The sequence below is a fragment of the Phoca vitulina genome, unplaced genomic scaffold (genome assembly GCF_004348235.1).
Source record: "Phoca vitulina isolate PV1807 unplaced genomic scaffold, GSC_HSeal_1.0 scaffold4, whole genome shotgun sequence".
In the NCBI taxonomy this organism is placed as follows: Eukaryota; Metazoa; Chordata; class Mammalia; order Carnivora; family Phocidae; genus Phoca; species Phoca vitulina.
Genome location: NW_022589707.1, coordinates 36,882,733 through 36,899,840, shown reverse-complemented (window position 1 = coordinate 36,899,840; position 17,108 = coordinate 36,882,733). Strand labels below are relative to the sequence as shown.

The following is a 17,108-nucleotide window of genomic DNA, read 5'->3' as shown; positions in this document are numbered from 1 at the left end:
CTGTAGGGAGAATTAACCATGCATCCTTATGGCCTTTTTTTGGTTCATCTGCATGTTATTTTAGTATTTTCTGAAAGTTTACATGCTTAAGGTTACTAAATTAATTGATGCATGACAAATAATTTAGCTTCTTTTCTCAATAATTCTATTTTGGGGGTGGTTCTAAGGTGTGGTATGTGTGTGTGAATTTTTGTAATGTACTTAAAACTTCTTTGCTTTACTCAGTTCTGTTCAAAACAGTGAACGTGGCAAAAAAATTGGAAACGTCATGGTCACAACCAGCCGAAATGTTGTACAAACAGGAAAAGCTGTTGGTAAGACATGCCTTTAGCGAGAAACAGATTAGAATCATAACACATCTCTTCTCTGTACTCAGTGTGTCATTGATAAAATCATAAAGTTGTAGAGACCTGTGTATCATATAATAATACAAGATGGTTGAATACAAAGGTTTTGTTTTCATCTTATTCATGAAAATTCTTATGACATCAGATAATATCAAAGTTCAGCAAATTTTCCCACACCTGATGGAGAGAGACCAATTTTCTGATGTGTTCACTGTTCTGTTACAAGGATTCAGCATTTCCTGAGCTGCCTGCAGTTTTTTATAAGTAATAGAGCACCATAATAAAGTAGGCATTAGGAGTGCTGTCTTCTAAGGTATTATCATAAAATAAAGGAAATCAGTGAAACCAACAGGTCATTTTTTAAAAGATTAACAATACAGGGGCGCCTGGGTGGCTCAGCCGTTAAGCGTCTGCCTTCGGCTCAGGTCATGATCTCAGGGTCCTGGGATCGAGCCCCGCATCGGGCTCCCTGCTCTGCGGGAAGCCTGCTTCTCCCTCTCCCACTCCCCCTGCTTGTGTTCCCTCTCTCTCAAATAAATAAAATCTTTAAAAAAAATAAATAAAAATAAAAAAAATAAAAGATTAACAATATCAATAAAACCTTTATAGGCTAATAAAAGATACAAATTACCAGTATCAGGAATGGAAGAGGGGACATCACTCTAGATCTTACAGAAATTAAAAGTATTATAGGGAATATTGTGAATAACTTTATGCCAATTTTTTGACAATTTGGATGAAATATGCAGGTTCTCTGAAAGACTCAAATTGCCAAAACTGATGCAAAATTTAAATAGCCCTATATCTACTAAATAAATTGAATTAAAAATCATGCCACAGGTTTTTAATTTAATCCAAGCCAAGATGTCTTCAGTTATGAATTTTATCAAATATTTAAGGAATAATACCAATTTTATACAAACTCTTTCAGAAAGTAGTGGATGAGGTGTAACCCTCCCCAGTTCTTTTATTTATTTATTATTATTATTATTTTTAATTAGCGAGAGTGAGCACAAGCAGGGGAGTGGCAGGCAGAGGGAGAAGCAGGCTCCCCGCTGAGCAAGGAGCCAATGCAGGACTCGATCCCAGGACCTTAGGATCGTGACCTGAGCCAAAGGCAGCCACTTAACCGGCTGAGTCATCCAGGTATCCCTCCCCAATTCTTTTAATGTGGCCAGTATTACCCTGAGAACCAAAGCCAGAAATGGTACCATGCTGTTGTATATGTTCTTCTGCCCTTAGCTTTCTTCAGTTAAAATACTTTGAAGTTGGGGCACCTGGGTGGCTCAGGTCATGATCCCCGGGTCCTGGGATCAAGCCTCACATCGGGCTTCCTGCTAAGTGGGGAGGCTGCTTCTCCCTCTCCCACTCCCCCTGCTTGTGTTCCCTCTCTCACTGTGTCTCTCTCTGTCAAATAAATAAATAAAATCTTTGAAAAAAGAAAAACTTTGAAGTGTGTTCCATATCAATTCTAAAAAAAAGTCTCATTCCTTTTCTATATTTTTAACTTTTTTTACGTAATTTCAAACTTGAATGGTGCAACAGTGTGCAAGGAACTCCCAATTATCTCAGATTTGCCAATTATATACATTTTGCCACATTTGCTTTGTCATATCAGTATGTAAAAATAGGAGCCATCTCCTTCCTTAGGTTTTGAGAAAGGTTGACTAACCCTTACTGAACACAATTCAAAAGCCCTGGACCTCGGGAATCTCTGTGCAGGCCTCCTAGTTCTACCATTCTGTGTAGCTAGAGATAGACAGGGTGAGTGAACTACATATGTAGTCTACAGACCTGTCACTTTAGAAGACAAACATAGAGCACATAGCCCCATCAGTGGGTTCCTTTCATTACAGGGAATGGAATTTAATATGTAAGCATTTATTTCCATACAATATTATGCATTTAACTTCTTTTGACTTCTTATTTTTTAATAGAAAAATTCTCCTTCATTATAAGTATATGTGGTCAATCGTTACTCCATTTTTAGTGATGCTGCTATTTACATTCTAAGGCCAGTTCTTTTCCACCCTCCCTCCCTCTAAGAATAGTGGGAATATATGATTCAACTTAAATAATTTCACTTAAGCATCAACTTTGGAGATGAGGTTTTTTAAAACAAAACTGCCCTGAAGCAGATAGAGCAGTTGGCATCTTCATTTATTGCAATATCATGTTTCAGATGACAAAAGCACAGTTCCTGAAAGTAGCCTAACCACTATTACCTGTGTAGGTGGTCATCAGTTACCAACTTGGATTTAAGCTACCGAGAGCACAGAGTTCCTTCTCGGCTCTCCCAAGTGATTCTGATGCACAGCCAGTGCTGAGAACCGATGGCCTAGCATGGTGGGTGGGTAGTAAGGGAAGAGTCGGCTGAGCACCTTCAGAATGGTTAGGAGAGGAGGCTCTTTTCCCAGAAGTTACCCAGTTTCCTTCTAGACACACGCAGAGAAAGGGGTTGTTTTGAAACTAGAAATTTAAATGGTATTTTAGTAACTATTAACATATTGATGTTACAGTCAATTAACGTTCATTAATTAGCATTGGTCTTTCATGGTCTGTTAACAAAAGTGAAGACATTCTTGCTTTTGTTTTTCCCCTCCTCTCCATCCAGGCCAGTCTGTTGGAGGAGCTTTTTCCAGTGCAAAGACAGCTATGTCTTCATGGCTTTCTACTTTCACCAGTCCTGCCCCCCAGAGTCTCACTGAGCTGCCCGATGGGAAGCCCTGAGCAAGGTGTCCAGAGGCTGCTGTCGCTTCCTTAGGTTTAAATGTCTCCCGTCCGTCTGCTCCCATCTTCATCGGCCACAGGTCCACAGCAGGGGACCAGGACGTCGAACTGTTTACATGGACGGTTGCCCTCTGTCTAAATGAATGTCGCAGGATGCTGGAAAGATGAAATCGCAGCCGTAGCGGGGATGGCTTTCCAGGTTGGGGTTTAAATTGACTACTTTTATTTCCATCTGAGCCTGATTAAAAAACAGTGAAACTTATAATGAATTTTCAGTTCTGATAGTATACATTTGTTTACTTTAGAAAAGTTTTTACTTCTGTAAATTTTGTTCTCTTTTCCTGTTTGAATATCCAGATGGCCACTGTAATTTATATGGGCTAAAATTAAGTTATATTACTAATTTCTCTCAAGTTGGCCCTAAAATGTGCTTATAAAGTTAAGGGGCCATACAGTCCAGTCCTTTGTTATTTGCCGAGTTATATGATGATTTTTGTTTGTTGGTTGGTTTTCTACCCACAAAACACATTTATCAATTCACTTCCTCCCAGAAACATGAAAGCCAGAGGTGGTAGTTCTGAGGATGGAGTGTTTGGTTTCATGTTTTTACTTTGTTCTTTCCCAGTCCTAAACACTTGCTCTGAGGCGTCAAGGAGTGTCACTGTGCTTTCTTCTTCTTCCCAACTGTGCAAGTAGGTGTGCAGAGAAATAGCATGGTGCCGGTTATAATGGTTTCAAGCAGCTTAACGTGAATGTATTTAGGGCGAGACTCTAGAAGACCTCGGTGTTAGTTCTGTCAACTCTAGTTATGTTGCAGTCTTTTCCAAGCATTTTTTAACCCGCAGTTTGTGCCTTCTGTTTCTTTTGAACCATTTTCCATCGGGTGTTTACAGATGTACAGGTTTTTTTCTTAGTCTTATTCTTCATACAGCTTTTCAAGGTGTTTGGCCTTCCCACTTCCCTGATGGAAAATCCTCCTGTAATCAGTCCCTACCCCCTTATAAAAGTATTTATAAAAAAAACAAAAACAAAAACAAGATGACCCATAAATATTAAGTAGAAATGTCATCTTTGCTCACATTTAGAAAAGCAAGAGGCAAGAGGAGAAAAACAGCCACAGTTTTCACAAAGGACCTCTGGTTTCACTTTAGACACATGCACGTGTGTGCTATCTACTGAAGATTTTTACACAACTGGACCTCATGTATCTGTTATGCTCAGCTCTCATTTGCTTTTCAAGGGGACTTTGGATGGGTGTTCTCAGGGAGTACTTACAGGGGACAGACTGCTTTTTCAGTAATAAAAGACACTTGGAAAATACATTGTATGATCTACATATGATAGAGTATTGGGAAAACAAGATCTAATTAAGGAGAACACTTGATTATATTTGATTTATCCCTTAAGAATGGGGCACCTGGCTGGCTCAGTCGGTAGAGCATGTGACTCTTGATCTCAGGATCATGAGTTCAAGCCCCACATTGGGTGTGGAGCCTACTTAAAAAAATAAAATAAAGTCTTTTTTAAAAATTAAGAAATGTTTATGTAACAAGTAAATTTTTCTAGGGCATGTGAAATGGACATAGGGATATAATTCTAAATATCTCTAAATTTTCCAATTTGTTTTAACACAAGTCCAGCAAATCTGAAAGTGTACTTCCATTTTGAGCACAATAACTCAAAAATTCAGTGATGATCAATGAAAGGGCTTATCGTGAGAACTCTCTTAATTCCACTTCTGCTGGGAAACAGCCTTCTCAGGAAATATTATTTGAAGAGCAGAAAGTAATACCAAACAAAACCTTTAAAAGGTACTTTAATCAGTGTTGCACTGAGACTATAAAGAATTCATTCTAACATCTTGTTTCATGAGGCCACATCATTAGAGTGTCGTAGTGTTAGTGTGCAATTGTTACCTCTCACCTGCCCGAAGTTCACAGTGCTGAGAGCCCCGTGACAGGCCAGCCAGCACGCTACTGGTCCATGCTCCAGTTTGTATGGTTTGTGGGCTTAGGGTAAACTCCCATCTGTCACTGTTCAGAAGCAGGCCAGTCCACACTTTGATATCCCACTGAAATAAAAATAGTTAAACTTTACTTTAGGATCACTTATTCCCCATTTTAATATACACTTTTACATGAACTTTCTAGTTAAGAGGTCAACTCTTAAGGTGGTCATTTAACTGGCTTTCAACATAAAGTGAATATCTCAAAAGATAGAACTTTTGTTGGAGAAGTAGTCAAAAGACCGTAACTATATTTCCTTCAGGTTCTGGGAGGCGTTGGAGTTTTCAGGGAGCATAAGCTAATATGTTGTTGGCAGGGGCCTGGGGACAGCCAGCGCACTTGACAGCAGGAAGCCTGGCCTTTTGTCCCATGAGCCTACATGCTTGTCACTTGGATTCCAGGTGTCAGCTGAGTGGCCAGCCCCAGAGGCTGTAGCCTCCTTGGTTCTGTGAGTGATGGGAGCCAACCTTAGGCCATCTTTGGACATCTCACTAGTAAAGGGGGATATTTTGTTGGGCCATGCTTGCTCCAGTGCTTTTCTGTCTAAGAACTGAGTATTTGTAAGTAGGCCTGAGGGAGCTAGGGTCAGCCAGGCTTTTCCAGGGTGTGCCAGGCACATGGACTGCCTCTGTAGCTTGGCGGTGGCCTCACTGCCATCTAGTAACTTAAAAGTAGTGCTGGGAAGAAGTCCCTGGCATTATTTAGTTCCTACTAAGGCACTGTAATGACAATTTACATAGAGAAGGAAAAGAGTTAAGGCTACCAACCACCTGTCCTGGGCTAAGTGAATAGAAAAAGTTGCATGTCAGAGTGAGGCTTAGTTATCGTGTGTATGCATTTGACTCTTGTAACCAGGATGAATAGCCTGTCCCCAGATCCACTAGTGATGTGCTAGCGCCCAAGCTCTAAAACAATCCTCATCTACTTTTTGCTTTAAGAAACAGCAGAACTATCCTCAGGCAGCAAACCAGAGCATACGACGTGATTTCCTCAATCTTATCTTGCTTTCTGAGTTCTATATTAAGCATTGCCCTTTTTTTTTCTTTTTTTTTTTTTTAGAATAATTTACTTCAGAAAGGCAAGGAGAAAGCAAATTAGGAAGGGAGACAAGTAGACAAGTTAGAAGTTGCAAGGCTGAAGAACAAGGTACTTAAAATCTGAATGAAGGTATTTTGAGAGCAGTATTTAATGTGCTAAAGGTTATAAGAATTCTTTTACAAAGAAGTTAGAATTTTAATCTACCAATTACAAGTTTTAAAATGAAGCTATAACATTATCTCCCTGACAGGCAGGTTTTGTTCTTTGTTTTCTGGAAGTTACAGCCAACCGGTGGTTTTTTTTCCCCTCTGGGCCTGGTGAGGAGTTGGGGAGCCCTCAGCTCTGTGAGGGGCAGGGAGCTGATCTTGAACCGCATGAACTTTTATCTATGTCAGCAGTTTGGGAAAGTAGCCTTTTAGGTAGGAAGGTAGCTGCTAAATATCACCCGTGTTTTATCAGGGGCTTGGCTGGGACTCTTGAAATGGCATCAACATCTGTACGCTCTGATTCTTTGACCAGAGGTGGCACAGCATTCGTGGCCTTTCCACCCAGATCAGTGGTAGCCTCTGGGGCTGACAGGGAACGCAGCCCCAGCTTCTAGAAGATGATCATCATTTCATGCGACACAGCGTGCCACTAGGAGTTTTTCATTCCAGGTCTTTGGACTTCATGACATTGGAATTGTTTTGTCATAATTTCTAACATTCCATAAATATTTGTCAACGACAAAGAAAAGGAATGTGGATCTTTATTCTTTTTGTATAAATAACTTTGTACACATGACTTCCTGCTTTCATATGAAGGGGAAGAAATTAGCTCCTCCCTTGTGTGGTAACTCCAGAATTAAACGATTGTGCATGTAGAGGGGTTGAGTATATTTTGTAAAACTCTAATGATTTGTATTTCTGTGCTGTTCTAAAGTTTACCTTTTTACTTATATTAATTAAAGATATAGAAACTATATATTTAAATCATGTAAATGGGACACAATTTAGGGGTTTTTTTCCAGTCTTATTTTTCATCAGCTTCTCACACACACATAGTATGCTGCTCAAATTATTTTGTGTGCAATATAAACATTTGAACATTTCAGTCAGGTACTGAGCCAGAAAAGGTAATTGAAGTTTTTTAGAAAGCTTCTGTGCTAGAAAATCTTTGTTTTCTTGAAATATTAATAATTTATAGCTGGAAAAATGGGATCAAGACTTAATGTGTTTCAGGCCACTTGGTCATTGGTTCCTAAATTTAGGAAGCATTCGATTAATAACAAGTTGGTGAATGCATTTAGTGGTCACAAAAATAGTTTAAACATTTGAGATTAAAGGCTTCCCACAAACCCTCTCTAAGGAAGTTTAGCTAAGAGATCTTAGAAAGTTTTCTGAGGAGGTTTAGCTGTGGCACATGTTTTGATCAGAAAGATAGTTCCTCTTTGCTCCAGTAGTTTTATAATTTGTACTAGTTCTTTGGTTTCTGTTGTCATTTGTTTAAAAAAAAAAATGTCAAGATTATAAATCACGTCTAATCATAGTGAATTGTAAAACTTATGTATCTTTATTTTAAGGAAAAATAAGAATAAAAGTATCTTGTTTGTCCTGCATATAGTCGTACTGTCTTTCTAGAAGTCCACTTCACGTTGTCAGTGTGGTCTCTGGCCTGCTTCACGGTTGGACAGCAGTGCCAGCTGATGTAAGAAACCAGCACACAGATGGAACTAGAGGACTCGTTGCTCATTTAATGTCTCATTTTGATATTGCTTATGGTGGTGCCTCTGTTTTTAAGGTGATGGCCCCTGCAGGAAGAACCCCTTAGTTTCTCTGGAATGCTAAGTGCACAAAGTACAACCAAACAGAGATTGGTCGTGCGATAATATCTCATCACATGCTCACTGACAGAAACCCCCAGGGGAATAGAACATTGTCTCGAGCAGCCTATTTTCCCACCTGGACTGGTAAGCTTCAAAATAGCACTTGGCATTTCTACTGAGGGCTCCTGGCATATTTTCATATTTATTTCCATGTCCTGTGATTTTCTTACGGCTGTTCTACAAAAGAGGAGCTTGGTGATGCGCTTCACAGAAGCAGACAAGTTACTTTGCCCTGGGGGAGGGTGTACTTCCTTGAGTGCGGGGTTAAGTTTAAGGTCCCAGTGTTCTCTGACATGGACCATTAGCACCCCCGAGATGACGAGGTATTTGGGGACAGTGGAGCCAGGCACCGCCGGCATCTCCCCTTCTCCAAGGACCTCTGCCATCTGGGCGTCAGGCTCTGCCACGGTGAGGTAGACAGTGCCCCCTCACCTCCGAGGTCACAACTGCCTGTTCTTTACGCCCACAGGATGGGAGTGGCAATTATTGAATCTGGTAACATCTAGAAGGACTGTGATTGTGGAGCCAGTTTTTTTTCCAAGGAACAACCCTTCCTGAAGGACTTCTCTGCCTAGGCTTCATCTCCACAGGGTTGGGGGGCCGCACGTGAACACACTTTGTGTGATCCTGGAGTCCGAAGCCAGGGAACAGCCCGGGGCAGGAGATTAGAATGGTTATGCTCTTTGCTCTTCCTGTGAACACCTGCGTTTGGAACTGCTGACGTCCCAACACAACAGCAGAACCAAGATTCAGGTCATTTAAATGTATGTGTTTGATCTTTCACTGGACCCGGCCACACTCCCGGAGCACATAGATGTGGACTGGAACTGTGGGAGAATGACGAAAGCCACATGATGAAATACGGATCATTGTCGAAGCCAGGTGATGAGTATGTTGGGGTTCGTTAGATCGCTCGTTCTGGTTTGGGTTATGACCGCCGTCCTTTACTTTTCCTGCTTCTTCCTGCCCAAGCACTTCTCTTCAGTAGCTGTAGGGAATTTAAAGACTTAGGTCAGGTCCTCAGCATCAAATCGGTGTCTGTTAGTCCTGCTCTGACCTTCCGTGATTCAGCCACTTGTCCTTGTAAAGCAGAATCTACCTTCAGTTCCTCTTTGTACCCCTAGAGTTAGCTTTAGAATGGAAAAGAACAGAAAAGCAGTTTTTGGAAAAGTCAGTTACTCAGTCACTAAGTTCTCACTGTTCTTCCTGAGTCACATGTCTCAGTCCCATCTCTTTCTAACTCTACTTCCACATTCCCAGTGGGTAGGGTCTGACCCTTAACTGGTTTCCCTGTTTGCAGTCCTACCTCCATACCCAGAGACATCTTCCTAAAACATAGTATTTTTAATTGTTACATGGTAACCCTCACTGTCTCCTTAACTGTCTGCAGATTCCTAAGTGAGGCACACAGAGTCCAGCACACGGTAACCCATGCCCTGCTAGATCCTCCACTGCCGCCCTAGTCTCCGCAAGCCCGCCGACCAACGGAAACCTTTGCTGCGTATCCCTTTCCCACCTCCTAATTGTTAGAGAAGCATTATTGAGAGAACCCACATTGAAGGCCCAGCTCCAGCCTCTCTTCCTTCTTAAAGTCTCCCCCGGGGCTACTTTGAATCCTTTCTGAAACACGCGGATTCAGCATTTATTGAGCACTACATAAAGAGGTGCTTCCCGGGGGACGCCTGGGTGGCTCAGTCGTTAAGCATCTGCCTTCAGCTCGGGTCGTGATCCCGGGGTCCTGGGATCGAGCCCAACATCGGGCTCCCTGCTCGGCGGGAAGCCTGCTTCTCCCTCTCCCACTCCTCCTGCTTGTGTTCCTGCTCTCACTATCTCTCTCTGTCAAATATATAAATAAAATCTTAAAAAAAAAGGTGCTTCCGAGGCTTGGAGATTGGCAATTAGTAAAACACTTTTTAAAAAGGAGATGGGCAACTTAAGTGAAATACACATACAGAAAAGAGTAAGGAACATACATTAAAATAAATCTAAAGCGACCATTCATGTAACCACGACCCACGTAAGAAACAGTGTATTAGCAGCACCTAAAAACCCTGCTCCCTGTGTCTCCTCAGTGATAATTCCTCCTCCTCCAGAAGTATTTTGTACTCTCACTTTTGAGATAATTTTTTTATAATTTTACCTCCTTCCTCCTATGTATGTATCCCAAACAGCATATTCTATTTTTTATCTGTTCTTGAACTTGTATAAATAGAATCAACCCTTTGAATTAGGTCTTTTTCTGCTTAATTTTGGTTTTAGATTTTTCTCTTTCATTGTTCGATAACACTGTGCCATTGTGTGGCCGTCCCACAGTTCATCCAGCCGGCCACTGGTGGGCTTGGCTCCAAGTTTCCTGTTTGGGGCTGATGCGAACGGCGGCGCTGCTCTGACCGTCCTGGTTTGCGTGTCCCAGAGCACCTGCACGTGTTTCTCCAGGGTATACACGTGGGAGTGAAACTGCTGGGTATTTTTTCACATTGTCTCCAGTGCTTTGGTATCACAAGGAATTTAAAATTTTGCCGATCTGGTGGGTGTGAAATGATATCTCATTGTGGGTTTTAATTTGCATTTTCCTGAGTACTAATAAGGTTGAGTACTTTTTCATTTATTTATTAACCATATAGATTTCTACGTTTGTTAAATGCCTGTTCAAGTCTTTTACCCATTTGTCTATTAGGTTGTCAGTTTCTTATTTGCTTGAGTGTTCTATGATTTTTTATATGTATATATATGTATGTATTCTGGATACTATTTCTTTGTCAGTTATGTGTGTTACAAATATCTTGTTCTGCGTCTTCATTCTTTATGATATGTTTTGATGACTAGAATTCTTAATGTAGTTAAATCTCTTTCTTCTTATGATTAGAGGAAATTATATCTTCTTGTATCTTATTTAAGAAACCCTACTCTACCTCAAGGTCATGATATTTTCTATAATCTTCTAGAAGCTTTTAAATTTTGCCTTTCATATTTATTCACCTGGACACCTGGAATTTTCTTTTTTTAGAGTAATCTAGAGTAGAGGTCCAATCCCTCCCACCACCCCAACTTCCCAGTGTGGCTAGAAAGTTTTGGCATTTCTTCTTTTGCCAACTAAGGACTCTATAAAACTACTTTATCTTATCATTATCACTCCATACAAAGACATTTTAATACCAAAACATGGGAAGAGCATAGGGTCAGAGTAAAGGAGAATCCTTTAAATCAAATATTAACTGTTTGAGGTGTACTAATTTAATTTGTCTTCATTTTTCTCATTTTATTACAGGTTCTGTGCACCAGTTCATGGAGATGGATGAAGAAACTTTATTTCCTCCGAAGGGCTGACATTCCCCAAGTCTAACAATCACATAGTGTGGTCCAGTGTTTTCCAGAACTGTCCTGGGCAGCCACAGATCCTAGGCACACTGGCCTCCAGAGACCCAAGATTTGCACATCTTTGGCTACTTGCACTGGGAAGCCACTCTTAAGACGAACCCAAGTCCCTCATACTCATACTGCATTTTAAACCCTGCCTTCTCCCGATCCAGTATTTGAGTGCCTACTCTGCACGCACATAGCACATGCCCCACACGTGGTTCCAGGCCTTCTTGGAGCTTGCTGTTCATCAGGGCAGGTGAGCAGTTACCACAGGGGACAAAGAAGGCCAGGTCAGAGGTAAGCCAGAGTGTGTTCGAGCACATCATGGTGGCCAGCTGCTGTCCGACGGGGACAAGTAGAAGTCTCCTCCCCGGGAGCCTAAGTTGAGACCTGAAGGCTATGTGATAGTTGTGGGGCTGAGGGAAGAGGTGGTAAGCTGCAGGGGGCTCTGGTGCTCAGAAGACAGCATAGGCAGACTTGGAAGCAGTGAATGTTCTTTGGTGTGGCTGGGACCTAAATGGCTAGGTCAGGAGGGGGGGAACTTTGTGAGCCAGGAGAAGGGGTATAGGCTTGTTCTGGAAGGCAGGGGGAAAACCTGGAAGGGCTTCCTTGCAGGCCAGAGGCAGGTTGGGTGCTGCATTTTAGAACCTTGGTCGAGGAGGGGTTACCACTGCCATCGCACTGCCCGTGGCCCTAAAGTCAGGGATGTTTCTCTGAACCAGCAGCACCCTTTCCTTTCCCTTCCCCAGCAGCCAGTCTCACAGCTTTCCACTGACTTCAAATCACATGTGCCCCAAACAATAGGCCTAAGAACAAAACCCCTGTGATGCCGCCCTCCATCAAAAAGCAGTCACTGTGAGAACATGCGTTTTTCTTTGATTTAGCCAGAGTTTAGTGGGGCTTGTTAGTGGAAAGCAAGTCTGAGTGATTCGGGGAGTGCAGGGGACACTCCAGCATCTAACTTACTCTTCTTGGCCAAGTGGAGACCCAGGAGACATGCCTCACCAGCTCTGTGTGGATAGGTTTAAACTTGGGTAAAACTCACTTTTCCTCTACACGGTTTACAAGCAGGAAGGGAGTGCTTTGTATATTCAAAAAGTCCATCTGCAGTCACCATCTGGATTTTCATTCATATTTGCTCCAATCCATGGAATTTTTTTTCTCATCAGCTTTCCCAGATGAACCACGTGCTTTGCTCTGGGGGATGATTAGGTCAAAGTAGGATAGCAGAGAACTTGAAAAGTAGCCTTTCCACCTGCTCCTCCTGGCCGTGCCCTAGAAGATGGTCCCTCAGCAGCACTTACTAGAAACCACTGAGACCAAAGTTAAACCACATTGTCTTCTTACGGCTGCAGTGATCCTGAGCTGGCCCTCTGTGCAAGCTCATCCACGAGACGCTGGTGCCTCCTCCGTGGCCTCAATAGATCATTCACTCCCACTAAATGCCTTTGAAGTGTAAATGCCCAGGTAAAGTTTTAACAGATAAAGATGAATGAGTATTTCTTTGTGTCACCCACTTTATTGTTATTTAAAGTCACAGGGGCCAGCAGGACTAGAATTTTTAAATCCCTCATGTTTTCCCACCTTTGAAGTATGTTTTTCCATTAGTGACAGCTCCGTTTTAAGACTCAAAGTTTAAAACTGAAATGCTCTGTACCACAGTCCAAAAAAATGTGTTAACTTAGAACCTGACAGCTAAAAACATAGCTCCCCTCTGCTCGGCCCCAGGACTTAGTATCATCCTGTCTGGAGTTCAGAAGATGAGAGGAGACTTGCTCAAAAATTTGATATAAAGTGATGAGTATCTTTTTTTTTTTTTTAAGATTTTATTTATTTATTTGACAGAAAACACAGCGAGAGAGGGAACACAAGCAGAGGGAGTGGGAGAGGGAGAAGCAGGCTTCCCGCCGAGCAGGGAGCCCAATGTGGGGCTCGATCCCAGGACCCTGAGATCATGACCTGAGCCGAAGGCAGACGCTTAACGACTGAGCCACCCAGGCGCCAAAGTGATGAGTATCTTAAAAGGTCCAGTAAAGTGCCATGGCAGTCCTTTCTGCTGGGACAATCAGAGAAGGCTTCCTGGAGGAAGTGGCATTGGCTCTGTTCCTTGAGTGACTGAAGAAGGTAAGATTCTGAATAGAGGCAATAAAGGTAAGAGCAGATTTTTAGCCCACCCTCAGGGGGGCCCATGGCCTGTGACGCAGAAAAGGAGCAGGTCAGAGTGAGTAAAGCTTTAGGAAGGGGTTAAGGAGTGATGATGGAGGAGAGCTAAGGAAGAAATCAGTCTCTGGAGATGCTAAAGCCAGAAGAAGACTGAGACGCATAAAAACCACCCGAGTTGGTGACACTACAGGACTAAGGAAAAGAGAGTGAGGAGGAGGAAATCCCCTAAGTAGCAGATAAAGGAAGGAAAAAAGTACAGTTGACCCCTGAACAAAGTAGGGATTAGGGGCACTTACCCCCGCCATGCAGTCAAAAATTTGTAACTTTCAACTCCCCCAAAACTTCACTTATAGCCTACTGTTGACCACTAGCCTTACCGATAATGTAAACAGTCGATCAATGTATATTTTGTAAGTTATATGTATTGTATACTTAGAATAAAGTAAGCTAGGGAAAAGAAAATGTTATTAAAAAAATCATAAGGAAGAGAAAATACATTACAGTTCTGTACTATATCAAAAAACTCCATGTATAAGTAGACCCATGCAATTCAAACTCATGTTGTTCAGGGGCCAACTTACTCTCTCCGGTGGGAAACTGCTCGAAGTCTCGGATGAATGATGAGTAAGGCCACTCTGACTGAAGTGGACACCTTCCCACAGCACTTGACCATTTCTTCCTTCCTTTGTGAGGTGTGCCAGGCTCCCACACTCCAGAAGAGTTCTTTTCTGAGTGTGTTTGAACGTTAAGCTAACACTTGTTTCATTTGCTTTGAAAGAAATGTCCTTTTAAGCCTGGGTGGCTCAGTCCGTTAAACCCTTGATCTCAGGGTTGTGAGTTCAAGCCCCACGTTGGGCTCCACGCTGGGTGTGGAGTCTACTTTTAAAAAAAAAACAAAAAACAAAAAAACCCTTCTAAGAAGCAGGATCAGTCGTTAAAGCTGGAGTGAACATTTTTATGGCCCTGTACCTTAGTTAAGAGAGCATCTAACTCATTTTGAATGGACTTAATCTTATCCTAAAGCTGGTCAACATTCATTCCTAAGGGTTTATATCAAAGAAATAATCCAAAAGTGGGGGAAAAAGGTATGTGTATGGAGTTCTGTGTCATTATAACAAATAACGAAAACTTGAGACCAACCAACAGGACTGCCGTGATACTGAAGAGCAGGACTAGGAACTCTGATGCTCACTGTTACGTTAGACAGCTGTTAGTCCCTGAAAAGTGGGGTAATGCGGAGAAGAGGAAAATACAGAGACAAAAACAAAAAACGTATCCAAAGACAGGTGGTTCATGGGGGGGGGCGGGCAGGAATCCGACTTGCTTCCCTCTGCATTTCCTCTTCCTCCTTCGTGTGTCTTCTCTCAGTTTCTCCCACTCCGGTGTGAGAAGTTGGCTACTGTACTGGAGGGAGGGGACAATCCAAGCACAAATGGAGGTCGAGAAGACACTGCCTGTGAGTAGAAGCCTCTCGGGCCCTGAACACGTCTCCATCGCCATTCCTACTGTTCTGGGGCTAATGATCTAGTGTTAGAATGGACAGTGAGGGTGGGAGGCCTCGCACGTAGTAGGCACTTGATGACTAACATGAACAAAACCTTCCTTCCCGGTGCCAGGCTCTGTGGTTACAGCTTACCAAGCACAGTGTAACTGATGCACTGAAAGAGCAAAAGGAGCTAAGGAAGCAAAATAAAGCAGTGCTTTCAACTATTTCTATTTTACAAAGTGCTTGGTGAAACTGTAAAAGGGTATTTAGTACCACAGAAAGTAGGCCAAGGGTAAGAAAAACTCTCCATACCCAAGAGAATTCAGCTGACCAAATTAAGTCTGATCCAGAATAAACAGTTCTCATCTGGAAATCTAGCAGTTCCAGAAAGTACCGTCCAAGTGGGAAAAGGCCCACGGTGCTGGTCTGTGTAATTATGTAACCCTTGAGGAGAGTGGGAAGAAGTGCCAACGTGCTGAGGGACATGGGGAGAATAGTTCTCGGGCCCCGAAGAGGACTGTGCTGCTGAGAAGCCAGGCTCACATGCCCTTTCTCATGAACTTGACCAACCTCGCTCATTTTTCCCCCTGCTTACCCAGTGTCCAAAGCCTACAACAAGGTTTCTATTATCGAATCGCTCCAACAGAAATAACTTTCAAACAGTCATGTGAATAGCACTGCACGTGAAGAGTTCACTTGAAATGAAACCGAAGCTCAGCTTCAGTGTCAAGACCATCCGTGTTGGTGTTTTATCAGGAAAAGCATTGTCACTGCCCCTTTAAAGATCACTTAAAAACATCAAACAGACTAAATCCCAGGTGGTAAGAGGAATTTAAAACATAACTTTCTTTCTCTAACAATTTGTAAAAATCCAGGCTTAAAATTGAAAGCGGGGACTCCAAGAGGTCCACATACACCGTGTTTACGGCAGCATTTTCCATGATAGTCAAGGGGTGGAAGCAAGCAGTGTCCAGCCACCGACGAATGGATAAACACCATGTGCGATATACACGCAATGGAATATTATTCAGCCTTTAAAAGGAAGGAAATTCTGGCACGTGCTGCTACATGGATGAACCTTGGAGACATGATGCTAAGTAAAATAAGCCAGTCACAAAAGGACAAATACTGTATGATTCTGCTTGTGTAGCATACCTAGAGTAGTCACAGCCCTGGAGACAGAAAGCAGAAGGGTGCTTGCCAGAGGCTGTGGGGCAGGGGCAGCGGGGAGTCACTGCTGGCTGAGTACAGAGATTCCGTTTTGCAAGATAAGTTCTGGAGATGGGTGGTGCTGACGGTTACACAACGCTGTGAATGTGCAAAAAAACTTTAATGCCCTTAGAAAGACCATGGAACCACTGGAAGAGACACTTGGGATCTTCCAAGTTCAGTTCTCTTATTGTTTACCTTTTACCATGGCAGATTTCAAATACATAAGTAGTCAGAAGAGTTTAATAAACCTCCTTTTGCAATATGCCATTCAGCTTCAATAGTTGTCAGTTTATAACCAATGTAAATTCATCTTTACCCTCACTTTTTCCCTCCGTCCCATAGAATTATTTTTAAAACTTTATATTTGGAAGTAATTTCAAGGATACAGGTAAGTTAACAAAAATGAAACAGTAAGGCAAAACCAAACACCTATTACCCTTTACTCAGATTCATCTGTTACTAACATCTTATTTCATTTGCTTTTTTAATATGTTCTTTCTCACCCTCTCTCACATACACACACGCCTCTCCCCCAAACATTTTTTTCCACCTACTGGGGGTAAGTTACATATATCCTGGCCCTTTACCTTGAACTACTTCATTGTGTTTTTCCTTAAAATAAGGATAGTCTCTTACATACCATTGAGTACAGTTACCATTTTCAGTAAATTTAACACTGACTCAATTTTATCTCTACACCATTTGTATCCCAGTTTCTTTTCTTTTCTTTTTTTTTTAAGATTTTTTATTTATTCATGAGAGAGAGGCAGAGGGAGAGGCAGGCTCCCCGTGGAGCAGGGAGCCCGATGCAGGGCTCCATCCCAGGCCGCTGGGATCATGACCTGAGCCGAAGGCAGACGCTTAACCGCCTGAGCCCCCAGGCGCCCCCGTATCCCAGTTTT

General features: G+C 42.3%; 1 protein-coding gene across 1 annotated transcript in view; it reads left to right on the top strand.

Annotated features, from left to right (window-relative positions):
* AVL9 (AVL9 cell migration associated) overlaps positions 1 to 9,329 on the top strand; it is a 63,983-nt gene extending 54,654 nt beyond the window's left edge. The window contains exons 15-16 of the mRNA XM_032401815.1: positions 226 to 314; positions 2,962 to 9,329. Coding sequence (XP_032257706.1) covers positions 226 to 314; positions 2,962 to 3,077 — 205 coding nt within the window. The 3' untranslated portion in view covers positions 3,078 to 9,329. The remainder of the gene's footprint in view (positions 1 to 225; positions 315 to 2,961) is intronic.
* Positions 9,330 to 17,108: the final 7,779 nt, after the last annotated feature.